General features: G+C 38.0%; 1 protein-coding gene across 4 annotated transcripts in view; it reads right to left on the minus strand.

The window, feature by feature from the left end:
- Nucleotides 1-13,238, minus strand: part of hyal2b (hyaluronidase 2b) — a 54,767-nt gene extending 41,529 nt beyond the window's left edge. For 2 of the 4 annotated variants that reach the window (XM_061932699.2, XM_061932696.2), the window contains exons 1-2: nucleotides 12,163-12,471; nucleotides 5,590-6,542 (exon numbers count right to left, since the gene is read on the minus strand). In XM_061932699.2, the coding sequence (XP_061788683.2) occupies nucleotides 5,590-6,513 (924 nt within the window). In that variant the 5' untranslated portion in view covers nucleotides 6,514-6,542; nucleotides 12,163-12,471. Of the gene's footprint in view, nucleotides 1-5,589; nucleotides 6,543-12,162; nucleotides 12,473-13,201 lie in introns of those variants that run through there. The other 2 variants (XM_061932698.2, XM_061932697.2) reach the window with 2 other exon arrangements.
- Nucleotides 13,239-13,881: the final 643 nt, after the last annotated feature.

The raw sequence follows: 13,881 nt of genomic DNA on the forward strand, positions 1-13,881 counted from the left end.
CCAGTGATGACACAAAGAGGAATTGTGATAACCATAGAACACCTGTTGTCAGCAGTGTTGGGACTAACGCGTTACAAAGTAACGCGTTACTGTAACGCCGTTAGTTTCGGCGGTAACTAGTAATCTAACGCGTTATTTTTTTATATTCAGTAACTCAGTTACCGTTACTACATGATGCGTTACTGCGTTATTTTACGTTACTTTTTATGTAGTATAAAGTGTGTTTTATCGGAGCGCTGCTGTGTCATCGTTCTGATTCTTCTTGTCTCACAAGCCGGAGAAGAGAGAGAGACATGCGCTCTGTGTGGGTGTGTCTGAGTGTGAGTGTGGGGAGCGAGGGGGGGGGCGTGTCTGATCATGGCGGAGCCAGAAGTCGAGTTTGCTAACATGGAGATATTTTCACTACTTTTCTTTTGTCAAGCACAAAGAAAATAACATTTTAGTTAAATGTAAATTGTGCTTTGGATCAAAGATGCCATCTACTGCCCAAAACAGCAATTCAAATCTGCTGAAACAAGCTACATAGCAACATGCTTCGACGAAGCTAGTAAAGAGAGACAGAGACTCTGATGCCACTTCACCTCCACCACCACCACCATTCACCGCTGAAGGTACACACTCTGTCAATCAATGTTCCCTTCTAATTGTTCATGTGTGAGCAAATGCAAAAAGTCCCTGAGCATTGAGTGGAGTCCATGTGAGCAACATCACACGTGCACACTGTGGCTACACCAGCAGCACACCTGTCCCAAACCTCACTAAATAACAACTTACATCTCCATCCATCCATCCATTTTCTACCGCTTGTCCCTTTCGGGGTCGCTGGAGCCTATCTCAGCTGCATTCGGGCGGAAGGCAGGGTACACCCTGGACAAGTCCCCACCTCATGACAGGGCCAACACAGATAGACAGACAACATTCTCTTATTATTATAATCAAATGACAGCAGTCATTTCCATTTCTAATATAAGTGTTTAGGCCCACTTATAATGACAATAACAAAAAATATATTTTTTCATGAACTGTGTACTTGTATTGTTTGTCTGGGTGGAGGTCCTGCTTTGGAAATAATTTGTACCCCTTTCAGACATTGCATTTAGTTCCCATTAAAACATTCACATGTTGCACAATGAGATGTAAGCAGGGGATCATTTGTACATTCCTGCAACTTCCTGTTTGTAAAAAATATATTTTTATTAGTATTTATTTAATATACTAACAGCATTTAATGATTAATATTTATAAATTAAGATTCCTAATAAATGACACTAGAATAAGCACACATTTGATTGGTAAATCATAGTGTAACGACCTGGAATGACACTTTATGTGTGGTGTTGGAGTTGTCCGACTTTTTGTGTGGCTGTAAACGCATCACTGGCTAAGTGCCATATGTGCAAGTGTTGGCGCACGTGAGAGAGCGAGCGGCTGCTGTTGATATAACAAAGTTGCTTTTGGTCTGGTTTGTACTGCAGAAAATGACCAGTTTTGCTAGATATAATTTTTTTTTACTAATGTTTTGGTGATGTGTTTATGGCCGACAGTAAAGAGTTTTGCTCAGTAAAGTGATGGATGGAATTCATGTCCTCAAAGCGTCTCGACAGACGTTACAATATTTGAACAATGATGACGAAAACGGTTTTCTCTGTCGTGTCCGTGTCGTGTCGAAAATTGTTATGCGCTTATTTTTTTATTTGATTTTGTGCATGGCATAGATTTGCCGTGCGCAGAGGACGCTTGAGCAGTGCGCAATTGCACATGTGCGCTCCTGAGAGGGAACGTTGCTGTCAATTCTCTTATATACTCTTTCATTCTAGACTTCTAGAGTGTTTGATTATCACATCACTCTAAATGTATAGACTATAAAGTTCACAAACATAAAGAGAGATCCTAGTGGGCCAGGCCAATCTTTCCGTATCTCTAAACTAAAACTGGGGAAATGTGTAGTGTTCTGGGTTTCAGACATGATTTTGTATAAGAATTACTTGAGGAAGAAAATGCCTGGTTAGACTTTGTGTATGTAGTGTGTGCCTTTCTTGGTTTACATCTATGCTGTTATTATGCTGTTTGTTACTTATGTATGTTATGTTGCAGCTATTTAAAATAGTTTTGTCAATTTGTTCTGGCCAGAAACAAATTGGCCTTTGTAACATATCTTTGTCTTTGTGTGTTGTATGTAGACCACATGGCTTAGCAGAGTTGAGTGATGCAAATGCATGTCAAGTTGATCAACAGATTGTTTTATTCTCCAGTGCAATAACAGTACTGAAATGAAGGCTAAAAGGGCATTAATTGGAGCTTTAAAAAAAAAAGAAAAAAGAAGTAACTAAATAGTTACTTTTCACAGTAACGCATTACTTTTTGGTGTAAGTAACTGAGTTAGTAACTGAGTTACTTTTGAAATGAAGTAACTAGTAACTGTAACTAGTTACTGCTTTTCAGTAACTAACCCAACACTGGTTGTCAGTATCTCATCTTGTACAACAATAATTGCACACTAATCGATTTCTATTTTTCAAGTTAGACACTTAATGTTAAAAGTTTGCTAGTTTAATGATGTGGTATGGTGGACTATATCATAATTACATGCAGTATGAAAACAATTCATACCTTCACAATGCAGCCACCATTTTACCAAAACCATTAGAGTAGTCTGTGTAAAGCTTGGACATGTTCACTTATGAGGTGTACTCAAATTTAGACGAAAATGTTTGTGTGTTGACTTGATTTTAGTAGACATGTACACCGTTATACAAGCTGTACAGTAACTAGTCCAAAGTATATCCAAGTTTATTTCCTATAGTATTGTCCCTTCACAAGGTATAATAAAACGGTGAATGCAATGTGAAGGGTAAGAAGGGATTTCATTCAAATAAGATAATGACTATCAGTTTTTTATGCTGCCGGTTCTGATACCCATCACTCATGAGGGAGATCGGCCGAGACTAATACCGATACCAATTACATGTATTAACTGTACATTTTAAAGTGTATTTATTATGAGTACTATTGGCAGTTTAACAATATCAACACAATATTTAAACCAGTTTCTGATTCTTATTTTTTTCTTTTTTACATACAATTGCTTGAAACAAAGTCAATAGTACAATGAGGGGTGTTGTTTCAAGCTAGGTTAGCTTAGCTATCTGCATGCCTGCTCTTAGCTTTCTGTTCAGCCCCGTCCTCCAGAAATAATGATACTTAGAGAGAACTGCACTTGTTTGGAATTATGCTTATCATTCACAATCCTTATGTAAGCTAAGCACAAGTTTTTCTTTTTTTATACATTCTAACTCGTAAAATAATGCAAGCAAAAAGTCTGCTTACAATGGAGCCTATGGGAGTTGCTCTATTCCGCCTATAAAGGGCTTGAAAAAACATCCAAATACCTCCATCAAGGTTTTATATGCATGCTGTGATAACGTAATATTTACATATTTTGCTAATTTCAAGCATACGGCTGTGCATTAATTTCAAAAACGCATCACAACGTTCCCTTGAGAGTCAACGAATATAAAACATCACTTACTGTATAATGTCTGCCGTCACTAAGATGCCGATTGTTAGGTTGTTGATATATTCCCATTTAAAAGTAAAATGACTCATAATTCCCACGAAGGTTTAAAAAAGGGGGATGGGGGGTCTGGAACCGAACGTCTTTTCTCTCTTTCTCACCATTTCCAGGTCTAAATTGGATGCCAAAGTTCAACAACTTGTCGGATTATGTCCTCATCATTCTATCAAGTAAGAGGCATTATTTATGATTAAAAAATAAACTTCCACGAGCACCGAGGTGAAAAGGCAGCTCACCAGCCGATGATGTCAACACAGTGATACAAGCTAGTTAGCTCTCTGGGATCACGGCGCCACTATAGTGTCTGCGTTAAACTTTAAACTTTAATGATCCACAAGGAAAATTGTTCAACACAGTAGCTCAGTTACAATGATGGAAAGTGTAAGGATGGAAAAGACAACGCAGGTATAAATAGACTAATATAGGGATAGAAAATCTAAAATATATACGAATACCGTATATACATAATATGTGTACAGTATATTATATATACAGATATATTATATTATGTCTATATCATATACAATATATACCAATGACCATGTACAATATTACAGTACAGGTATATGTGACAGCAGCAGCATAAAATAGAGAGTAGATCCAGCAGAAAATAGAAAATAGACATTAAAAACAAAGAAGTAGCGTTAGCACTTAATATAACAATAACACTTTGTTAAACTTCACGTCACGAAATGTAAATGGGGTATTGTTGGCGGTTTTTGGATGGTTATTTAGAGATCTCAATGAGCGGGATAGAGGACCTCCCATTAAATCAATTGTAAGTGGACTTTTATTTACGAGTTAGAATGGTTTACAAAAAAATATATCTGTATTTTCTTACATAATTGCGAACGAGCAAAAAAGTGCAGTTCCCCTTTAAGATACTGAGGAATGCAGTTTACTTGCCGTGATAAAGGGAGACTACTAGTTCAGGGAAGCGGCTACAAACAGTGTATGGAGACACAATTAGCTGCGAGGCGCTTGTCAGCATTTGTGTGGCTCGGCATTTGTGATCGTCATTAGTCGGCAATGGCTGATGACGTACGTTTACACCGCTCGACACATCTCTACTATATTGCGTTGTATTATGTTATTGAGTTACTTTCTGTAAGATTAAATTACTACAAAACATGTCTGCTGAAGTGTGAGGTGTGTACTTCATTGTAATGCATGAAATACAAGCTGCTAAAAATATATTACATTGCTGAATGTGTCTGGCTATCTGACAAAGTGTTTAAAATGTGCTCCACAGTGCCCCTAATGCAGTGTTTTTCAACCTTTTTTGAGCCAAGGCACATTTTTTGGGTATGACTTTAAACCATAACCTGTGTGTAGTGTTTTTTTTTTGGTGGCCTTTTCTCTTTTTTTTGGTATTTCCCTGTAGCAGTTTCATGTCTTCCTTTGAGCGATATTTCCCGCATCTACTTTGTTTTAGCAATCAAGAATATTTCAGTTGTTTTTATCCTTGTGGGAACATTGTTGATTGTCATGTCATGTTCGGATGTACTTTGTGGACGCCGTCTTTGCTCCACAGTAAGTCTTTGCTGTCGTCCAGGAGTCTGTTTTTGTTTACTTTGTAGCCAGTTCAGTTTTAGTTTCGTTCAGCATAGCCATCCCTAAGCTTCAATGCCTTGTCTTAGGGGCACTCACCTTTTGTTTATTTTTGGTTTAAGCATTAGATACCTTTTTACCTGCACGCTGCCTCCCGCTGTTTCCGACATCTACAAAGTAAATAGCTACCGGCTGCCATCTACTGATATGGAAGAGTATTACACGGTTACTTTGCCAAGCTCTAGACAGCACCGACACTCAACAACAACACATAATTTGCAGACTATAATTACCGGTTTGCAAAAAATATTTTTAACCCAAATAGGTGAAATTAGAATTTCTCCCACAGCACACCAGACTGTATCTGGCACGGTGGTTGAAAAACACTGCTCTAATGGTTGCCGGTTGTACTCCGTGCTTGTGAAGTCAAATTGGACATTAGGTAATTAGGTGCTCCAACTAACCTCAGTGAGGAGGGTCATCTGGTTCAGGTACGTGGGTCGGGTGTAGACAAAAACAGGGCGTGCTAATCCATCGCCAACAGACGCCAGGCGCATAGCCTCCTTCACCCTGTTGCGCACAAAGAGGCGGCCATGCTGAGTGGAATTCAGCACAGATCCCATGTAGATGGACGGGAAGAGCGCCGTGCACTCCATCCACAACCAGTTGAGCTGGTCGTTGCGGGCCATCTCCAGTGCAGGGCAGCGGCCCGTGTAGTTCTTCAGGCCACTCCTGTAGTCGTGGTTGTAGCAATCAGGAAACAAGTAGAAGCCCCACAGCTGATTGGGCCTCAGGTTCTTCGCCAGCTTCAGAGTTTCCAGCATGAATTTCTGAGCAGACAGCTCAAACTCCTGCTGGGCCACCTTTGCAACTTGCTCCTGGCTCCATGTCGGGTTCTTCTTCAGCACCATCTTCCGGGACTGACTGCGATAGATGTCTTTAGAATCCCAATTCCTGATCCACAATGGCCGCCACTCCTCCCAGTCGATGACAGCCAAACCTTTGGCCTTAGGCTCACGTATGTACTTCTGCACTCCTCCCGGCATCTTTTCGTAGTGTTGGGTGATGCTGGCGAGTTGCGGGAGGCCCCCGTTGACTGCGGTTTCGTCCTGCTCGTAGTAGGGGTACAAACCGAGGCGCTCCTTGTAGAATATGGTGAGATTTTGCCGGGTGAAGCCCTCGTTGGGTGAGGCCACAATGTGAAACTGCTCCAAAGGTAAAGTGACGCCATGGCGCGGGGCGCAGTCCTGCGTGGGGGCATTCCAGACAAGAAGAACGGGCGTCTGGGAATATAGAGGCCATCTTGTTTGCTTTGCATGCGTCACGCACACACCTTTCCATGTCGTTATCGCCGTTAGGATCAAGCAGTGCAGCAAGAAAGCCGCCATGGCCAACGCTCACCTTTGCTCCTTTGACACTGCAATCCAACAAAACAATCATTATGCAACCAACCATACCACTCATTTTGTTCTTTTAGGGTTGGGTTCTCCAGTAATGCAGGGATTCTGTTATTGGCTTCACATTTCGACAGAAATTAATGAACTTGTCTTTTACAGGACAAGTTCCATCTGCTGCCATTGTTACACATGTGAGTTAGCTGCAACCCTGTTATTATACTAGTATGCTTTTATTCTGTTGCCTGACTTTATTGGCCGGGTTGAAAGGTGCTTATCGATCATGAAAGTCAGTTATTGTTCCTGTGCTAAGGGTCGGGGGAAAATATCGATATGACAATATCGCATTCAATTTTATATCGATATTATTTAATTAAACTTTTATTTTTGTTTTGGGTCGATTAAAACTTAAGGACGACTGCCGCAGCGCATAGTGTTGCTGTACTACTACATCGATGTGCAGGGGTTAGTCCTGAGTAGGATCGTAATGATAAACCGCGGTGAAACTTCCCACGGTTAGTATTACCGCTTCATAATAAATTATTTTAAAACCGTTATGGGTAACTGATAAACTCACGAACCGGTGACACTGCTTATTTACTGGAGAAGCAAGCTAGCTCGAGCTAGCTCAAAGCCTGGTGTTTACGCTCACGTCACGTAACTCTGACGGCGTCTTATTTGATTTATAGTTCTTCTGTGGCGCCAGACTTGTAATTGTCTTCCAAAACACAGAGTCTTCAGAAGGAGCAACTGCAGCTGTTGTTGACTAGATCAGTATTTTTCAACCTTTTTTGAGCCAAGGCACATTTTTTTCATTGAAAAGATCCGGAGGCACACCACCAGCAGAAAACATTAAAAAATGAAACTCAGCAGTCGATATTGACAATAAAAAGTTGTTCTCGCAAGTGTTGGATATGAATTCAAACAATAACCAAGCATGCATCATTATAACTCTTGTCTCAAAGTAGGTGTACTGTCACAACCCGTCACATCACGCTGTGACTTATTTGGAGTTTTTTGGTGTCTTCCTGTGTGTAGTGTTTTAGTTCTTGTCTGGCGCTCCTATTTTGGTGGCTTTTCCTGTTTTGTTGGTATTTTTCTGTAGCAGTTTCATGTCTTCCTTGAGTGCTATTCTCTGCACCTGCTTTGTTTTAGCAATCAAGGCTATTTAAGTTGTCGCTATCCTTCTTTGCGGGGACATTGTTGATTGTCATGTCATGTTCGGATATACTCCAGACGCTGTAAGTCTTTGCTGTTGTAAAGCATTCTGTTTTTGTTTACTTTGCAACCAGTTCAGTTTTAGTTTTGTTTCGCATAGCCTTCCCCTAAGCTTCAATGCTTTTTCTTAGCGGCACTCGCCTTTTGTTTATTTTTGGTTTAAGCATTAGATACATTTTTACCTGCACGCTGCCTCCCGCTGTCGTTTTGCATATTGTGATCACGACAAACCATCGTCGTCTCGCACGACGTGTTCCCGACATCTACAAAGCAATTAGCTACCGCCTACCACCTACTGATATGGAAGAGAATAACATGGTTACTCTGCCGAGTTCAAGACAGCACCGACACTCAACAATGGCACATTATTTGCGGATTATAATTACTGGTTTGCAAAAAATATTGTTAACCCAAATATGTGAAACTACATAATCTCCTACGGCACACCAAACTGTATCTCACGGCACACTAGTGTGCCGCAGCACTGTGGTTGAAAAAACACTGGACTAGATAGATACGATAGACGACAACCACAACGACATTGACATCCTTGTCTACACTGGAACTAATCATTCTGAATCATCGGTTTGCTTTAACGGATGTTTACTTATAAACCAGAGGAAAATACTTTCAGCCCTTGACCAACCACGGCTTTATTACTTTAACAATAGGGCCTACCGTTAAAGACAAGAGTATAAAAGCTACTGGAAATGTATCACCAGTTTGTTAGAAAATGAGGATTATTGCAATAAAATTAAAAACATAATTATATTGAAGATGATGATTGAAATTATAGATTATATCAAACGGGAATTCAAACAATCAATTTAAAATTCAGGGAATTTAGTATTACATTCAGTAAAGAATTTAAGAAAAAGAAAAGGAGTTATGAATGTAATTGTATCCAGGAAGTAAGCAAAGTGTGCATTGATATTGGTGTTAATACTTAAAAGTAACAGTAACAAATTCATAAAACAACAATGTAAGATGGATAAACCTTATCTGGAAAAAGCAAAAGGGGCCTTCATAAAGTCACGTGCTAAATGGACTGAGGAAGGAGAAAAAATATTCCTACTTCAGTAGTCTGGAGAAGAGTAGACAACAGAAAATTCTATAAATAGTTTATTAATAAATGGAAAATAATACAAAAACGCGAAAAGCATCCAAAAAGAGATTTTCTCCTTTTATTCCAAGTTGTACTCTTCACGTGCTCCTTAGAATAGACTACATGAATACCTTTTTTCAGAAAATGCAAACATTTATACCACAAATAGACGACTTTTTCAAAGTCTTATGTGAGGCAGAACTTAAATGTCCACAAGCACTGACGGACTAACTGATACATTTCACCAATTATTTTGGAAGGATTTAAGGCACATTGTATACAAAGCATTATCAATGTGTATGCATAAGAACAAGAATTAAGTACAAACATGAAGCAAGGTCTAATTACCTTCATGCCTAAAACTGGCAAGGATAAGAGAATCCTCAATAATATAAAACCAATCACTTTACTCAAAAATATTGATTATGACATTTTTTCAGGCGCTATTTGTTCTTTGTTATCACTATTTGTATCATATTTGTACATATCGTATTTGCTGATGCTGTTGTGTTGTTGTGATTGTTATTGTTGCGGTTGTCTCTCTGGCTTATGCCCCTCTTGTCCCCGCTTTTCCCCCCTCTGTCTTCCTTTTTTTTCTCTTTCTGTCCCCTCTTGCTCCAGTCTGGCTGTGCCAAATATTAATACAAATAAGGCAACAAGAGAAGTATCCCACACTTCCCTTTTGTAAAGTAAATCTGTACAGCAGATATGGGCATCTACATCAACTATATGGTTTTCCACAGCGACTGGACAGGACAAAAAAATAAAAAATCCCGATTGAGAATTCTCAATAATATAAAAACAATCACTTTACTCAATACATGTCATGAAATTATTTCAGGCGATATTGCTTTCAGATTAAAAAAAAGGGATTTCAAGTGTTATTGAGGAAACAGTCAGGTTTCCTAAAAGGACGTTCTAAACACAACAACATCGGGCTGGTATTAGACTTAGTGGACTATAAAGATATCATCAATAGCATAAGTCTCATGTTGTTTTTAGACTTTTATAAAGCATTTGACTGTGTTGAATATCTGTTTATTCTACAAACGTTGAAATATTTGTTGTAAATGTGTTGTTACAATTCAAATGTTATACACTGATAATAATAGTTCTGTAGCTTTAGACCAAGGTGTTGAAGAGGGTGGTTTAAATATGATTGACTTTAGTGTAATGAATGGAGTCTTAAAGTTGAAATGGCTAAACAATTTCCTTGTTAATTCACATTCAATATGGTCTATATTTTCAAATGCCATGTTCCAGATTGGGAGATATACATTTTCTGTTGCGTTGTGACTTTCATGTAAATTCATTACCAGTCACACTGTCTGATTTCCACCAACAGAACCAACTTTACTGGAAATTATTGTTTAAACACAATTCTTCTCCACACAATACACCTATATGGAATAACTGTTACATTCATATATATATACAATAATACAACTCTATAGGAATTTGGGATGTCAGACATTGTATGGACAGTTGTGGAATTTTGTTAACGTATGAAAAGGTTTGTTAAAAACATCAATTTTGTACAAAAAAATCAGTTTCAGAAGATCACCAAAGCAATACCTCTACCTTTAAAATGTGTGATCTGAGCCGAGGATGTCGTTGTGGCTTGTGCAGCCCTTTGAGATTAAGGGCTATATAATTAAACTTTGATTGATTGGTAAAATCTATTATGACTCAGAATGTGTTATATTCAAACACGACTCCTTGTCTGAGAAACCTTTATATTGAAAATGTTATTTTTAGTGATAATAAATGTTCAAACAAATATATGAGGCTAGGAGAAATAACAAAAATAAGGACAAGATATATTGCATATCCAATTCTTCCCAAAATTAAAGAAATACAATTAAAACATTTTAATGGACCCTACAAATGATTTTCTGAATCAAAAATTTGGCATAGCGGTTGATAGCTGTTATTTATGTGGAGCTGTAGAGGATGTGAATCATTTTTTTGTGGAATGTGATACTGTGCATTTGTTTTGGGAGGAGATCACAATTAGGCTGAGAGACAAAGGTGTAGAGATGTGGAGGAGATCCAATTTGGCTTATTTGTGAAAGACAACGACCTGGAGATGGTTATCAATATCTTTTATATTGCAAGCTATTATTTTATACACAAAAGTCGATATTTTAGAGTAAAACTCAAATGTTCCCATTGGAATAATGACTTCAAATTAATAATAAAATATTGGAAAATGATTAAAAACAATAGTCCCTCAATTTATTTTCATTGGAGAAATGGAAATTGTTTCAGATGAGACCATTTCTAATTTATTTTAAAATAATATATATATATATATATATATATATATATATATATATATATATATATATATATGTATGTGTGGGGAAAAAAATCACAAGACTATTTCATCTCTACAGGCCTGTTTCATGAGGGGGGTACCCTCAATCGTCAGGAGATTTATAATAATATATTGCGCTCTACTACGGTATCGAGCACTATTTTTTGGATAACCTTATTAAGACATATATATATATATATATATATATATATATATATATATATATATATATATATATATATACACAGTATATATAGCTTGAAGTTTTTTTAGAACCAAATTAACCCATTAGATATTTTTGTACCTTTTGGTGAGCCACTCAAAATCAACGAGCGAGCAACAGGGATAAGGAACATATGAAACTACAATTATCAATATATTTGAGGAAAAAACAAATAACTGTTTTGCGCATTGTTTGAAGTCCAATTTAGAAATGTCCATGTTTCATTATGTTGCTGAGATTGAATATTTATTTTTCTGTAGCTCCCTACCTGAATGTAAGCTGCAGCAATCAACCCAGGCAGTTGACAAGAGAAGTATATATGTATAATAAATATGCTCACCTTTGCTCAGTCTGCAATAAAAAAAAAAATACGACCCTTACACAACGACTGCTCTGATTTTCCCTTGATATCAATAGGCAGTATTTAAATTGTAAAAAACATCTTGTTGTGATAGTGACGGGAATATTACAGGTTTTAGTGAATGTCAATGAAAAAATGTGCAAACCCTTTATTGCAATTTGAATGGAAGCACTATGTTAATCATTAACAGTCCATGGACGCATCATCTGCGTTTTAAGGGTATTTGAAATTAAGTAAATAGTAAAATTCGATTCAAACCAAACAATTTTAAACTGTGGGTGTAATCCACCACATATATTAATATTCTTAACTATATTCGGTTGAATTTAACCGACCTTCTCTTGTTTAGCAAATATGCTGAGTTAGCTCAAAGTGTAGTTTCCTCGTTTTTGACCGGTTGGGTTGCTTCTACTCACCAACTGATAAATGACTTCTCCACCGTCCTGCCATGAGAGAAAATGCCGTCATACTTGTTTTTTTTTAGTCCATGTTGGCGATTCTTTAACGGTATGGTCTCGCTGAGGGTGAGACCGCGGCAGGAGAAGATGAAGAGCTGAGCAACGTTGTTCATTGACCAAACCTTTAATGGCGATGCAACGATCAGGGGTGTCACGGTTTTGAAGATAAATAGAGCGCTCAATACGCGCTATTTTGGATCATAAAATATTGTCTTTATCATTTTTAATTGTATATCTTGCTAAATGTATCGTCCTTTGGCGTACATTTAGCACAAATTATCGCTAATTTTGATATGACCTAATAATATGCCCCCCTTACTACATATCTATTAGTATGGTCCTCACGGGTTGCTGTGTGTTAACTCCGATGATACAACTTCCGGTGACCCTAAAGAAAAAATGGTTCCTACTTTGCGACATGTGATTTCCTTTCTGCATTGACCTACAAGCAGCAAAATAATACACATTTGTATCTAACTATATTAAAAATATGTTAAAATTTTAATGAAATTAATAAAATGTTTATTTAAAATTTTAATATATGATATTTTATATTTCTATTATATTTATTTCTCCACATCGAGAGGAGCCAGATGAGGTGTTTCGGGCATCTGGTCAGGATGCCACCCGAACGCCTCCCCAGGGAGGTGTTTAGGGCGCGTCCGACCGGTAGGAGGCCTCGGGGAAGACCCAGGACACGTTGGGAAGACAATGTCTCCCGGCTGGCCTGGGAACGCCTCGGGATCCCCCGGGAGGAGCTGGACGAAGTGGCTGGGGAGAGGGAAGTCTGGCCTTCTCTGCTTAGGCTGCTGTCCCCGCGAGCCGACCTCAGATAAGCGGAAGAAAAATGGATGGACGGCTATATTTAAAAAAAAATCACAATTTGTCTTCTATTTTATCTGAACGTATAAAAGTATTTAGATGATTATGAATGGATTTTGCATTGTCATTAAAACATCCAAATGATTGATTTAATGGCACACGCAAAGTTTCTTACCAGCAGCCTGTCCGTCACAGCGTTATCTTCAGGAGGTAGAAAAGGTCTTGTGAGTTGCACCTGATGCTCGTATTTAAATATCCATCGGACTCTGCCTCCTGCTACCATTACGTGTGCAAAGCCTCTTCTCGCTATGCAATAATACTTAAGTTTTACCAAAACAAATCGTGTTATTCAGTAACTTTACATTCCTAACTTGCAGACATGACACAAGTGTTCCCTATTAGATGTGTTTATAATTAATGCCCATGGCTTTGCATGTTATTGCAGCATTGAGGAGATACATCACTGTTGTGTTTGTGCGAGGACACAATGCTGGGAGGTACAAAAGCCATAAATAATTGAATCTTTTTTGAATAAGCAATAAAACAGGGGTTGGAGTTTGGCACGGATCTTTTCATCTCTTGATCCTTTAAGTGAACAATATTGAGAAGCTTTACAGAAAATATTTTCCCATGGAAAACAAATCTAACCTTTCCTGCTGGTTTCCTCTACTCCAGAACACACAACAGGCAGATTATCTTTTAATCATCAGTGGTGGTCAGGTACAAAATTGTTTGTTGAAAAACTGATGCATTGTTGTGTAGAAAAAACTCATATCAAACCAGTTAAAAGGTTATTTCATGAAGAATTGCCTGCAAACTAACACCATTGTGCGAAGAAAAAAGGGCCAAGACAAA

The sequence above is a fragment of the Nerophis lumbriciformis genome, linkage group LG38 (genome assembly GCF_033978685.3).
Source record: "Nerophis lumbriciformis linkage group LG38, RoL_Nlum_v2.1, whole genome shotgun sequence".
Classification (NCBI taxonomy): domain Eukaryota; kingdom Metazoa; phylum Chordata; class Actinopteri; order Syngnathiformes; family Syngnathidae; genus Nerophis; species Nerophis lumbriciformis.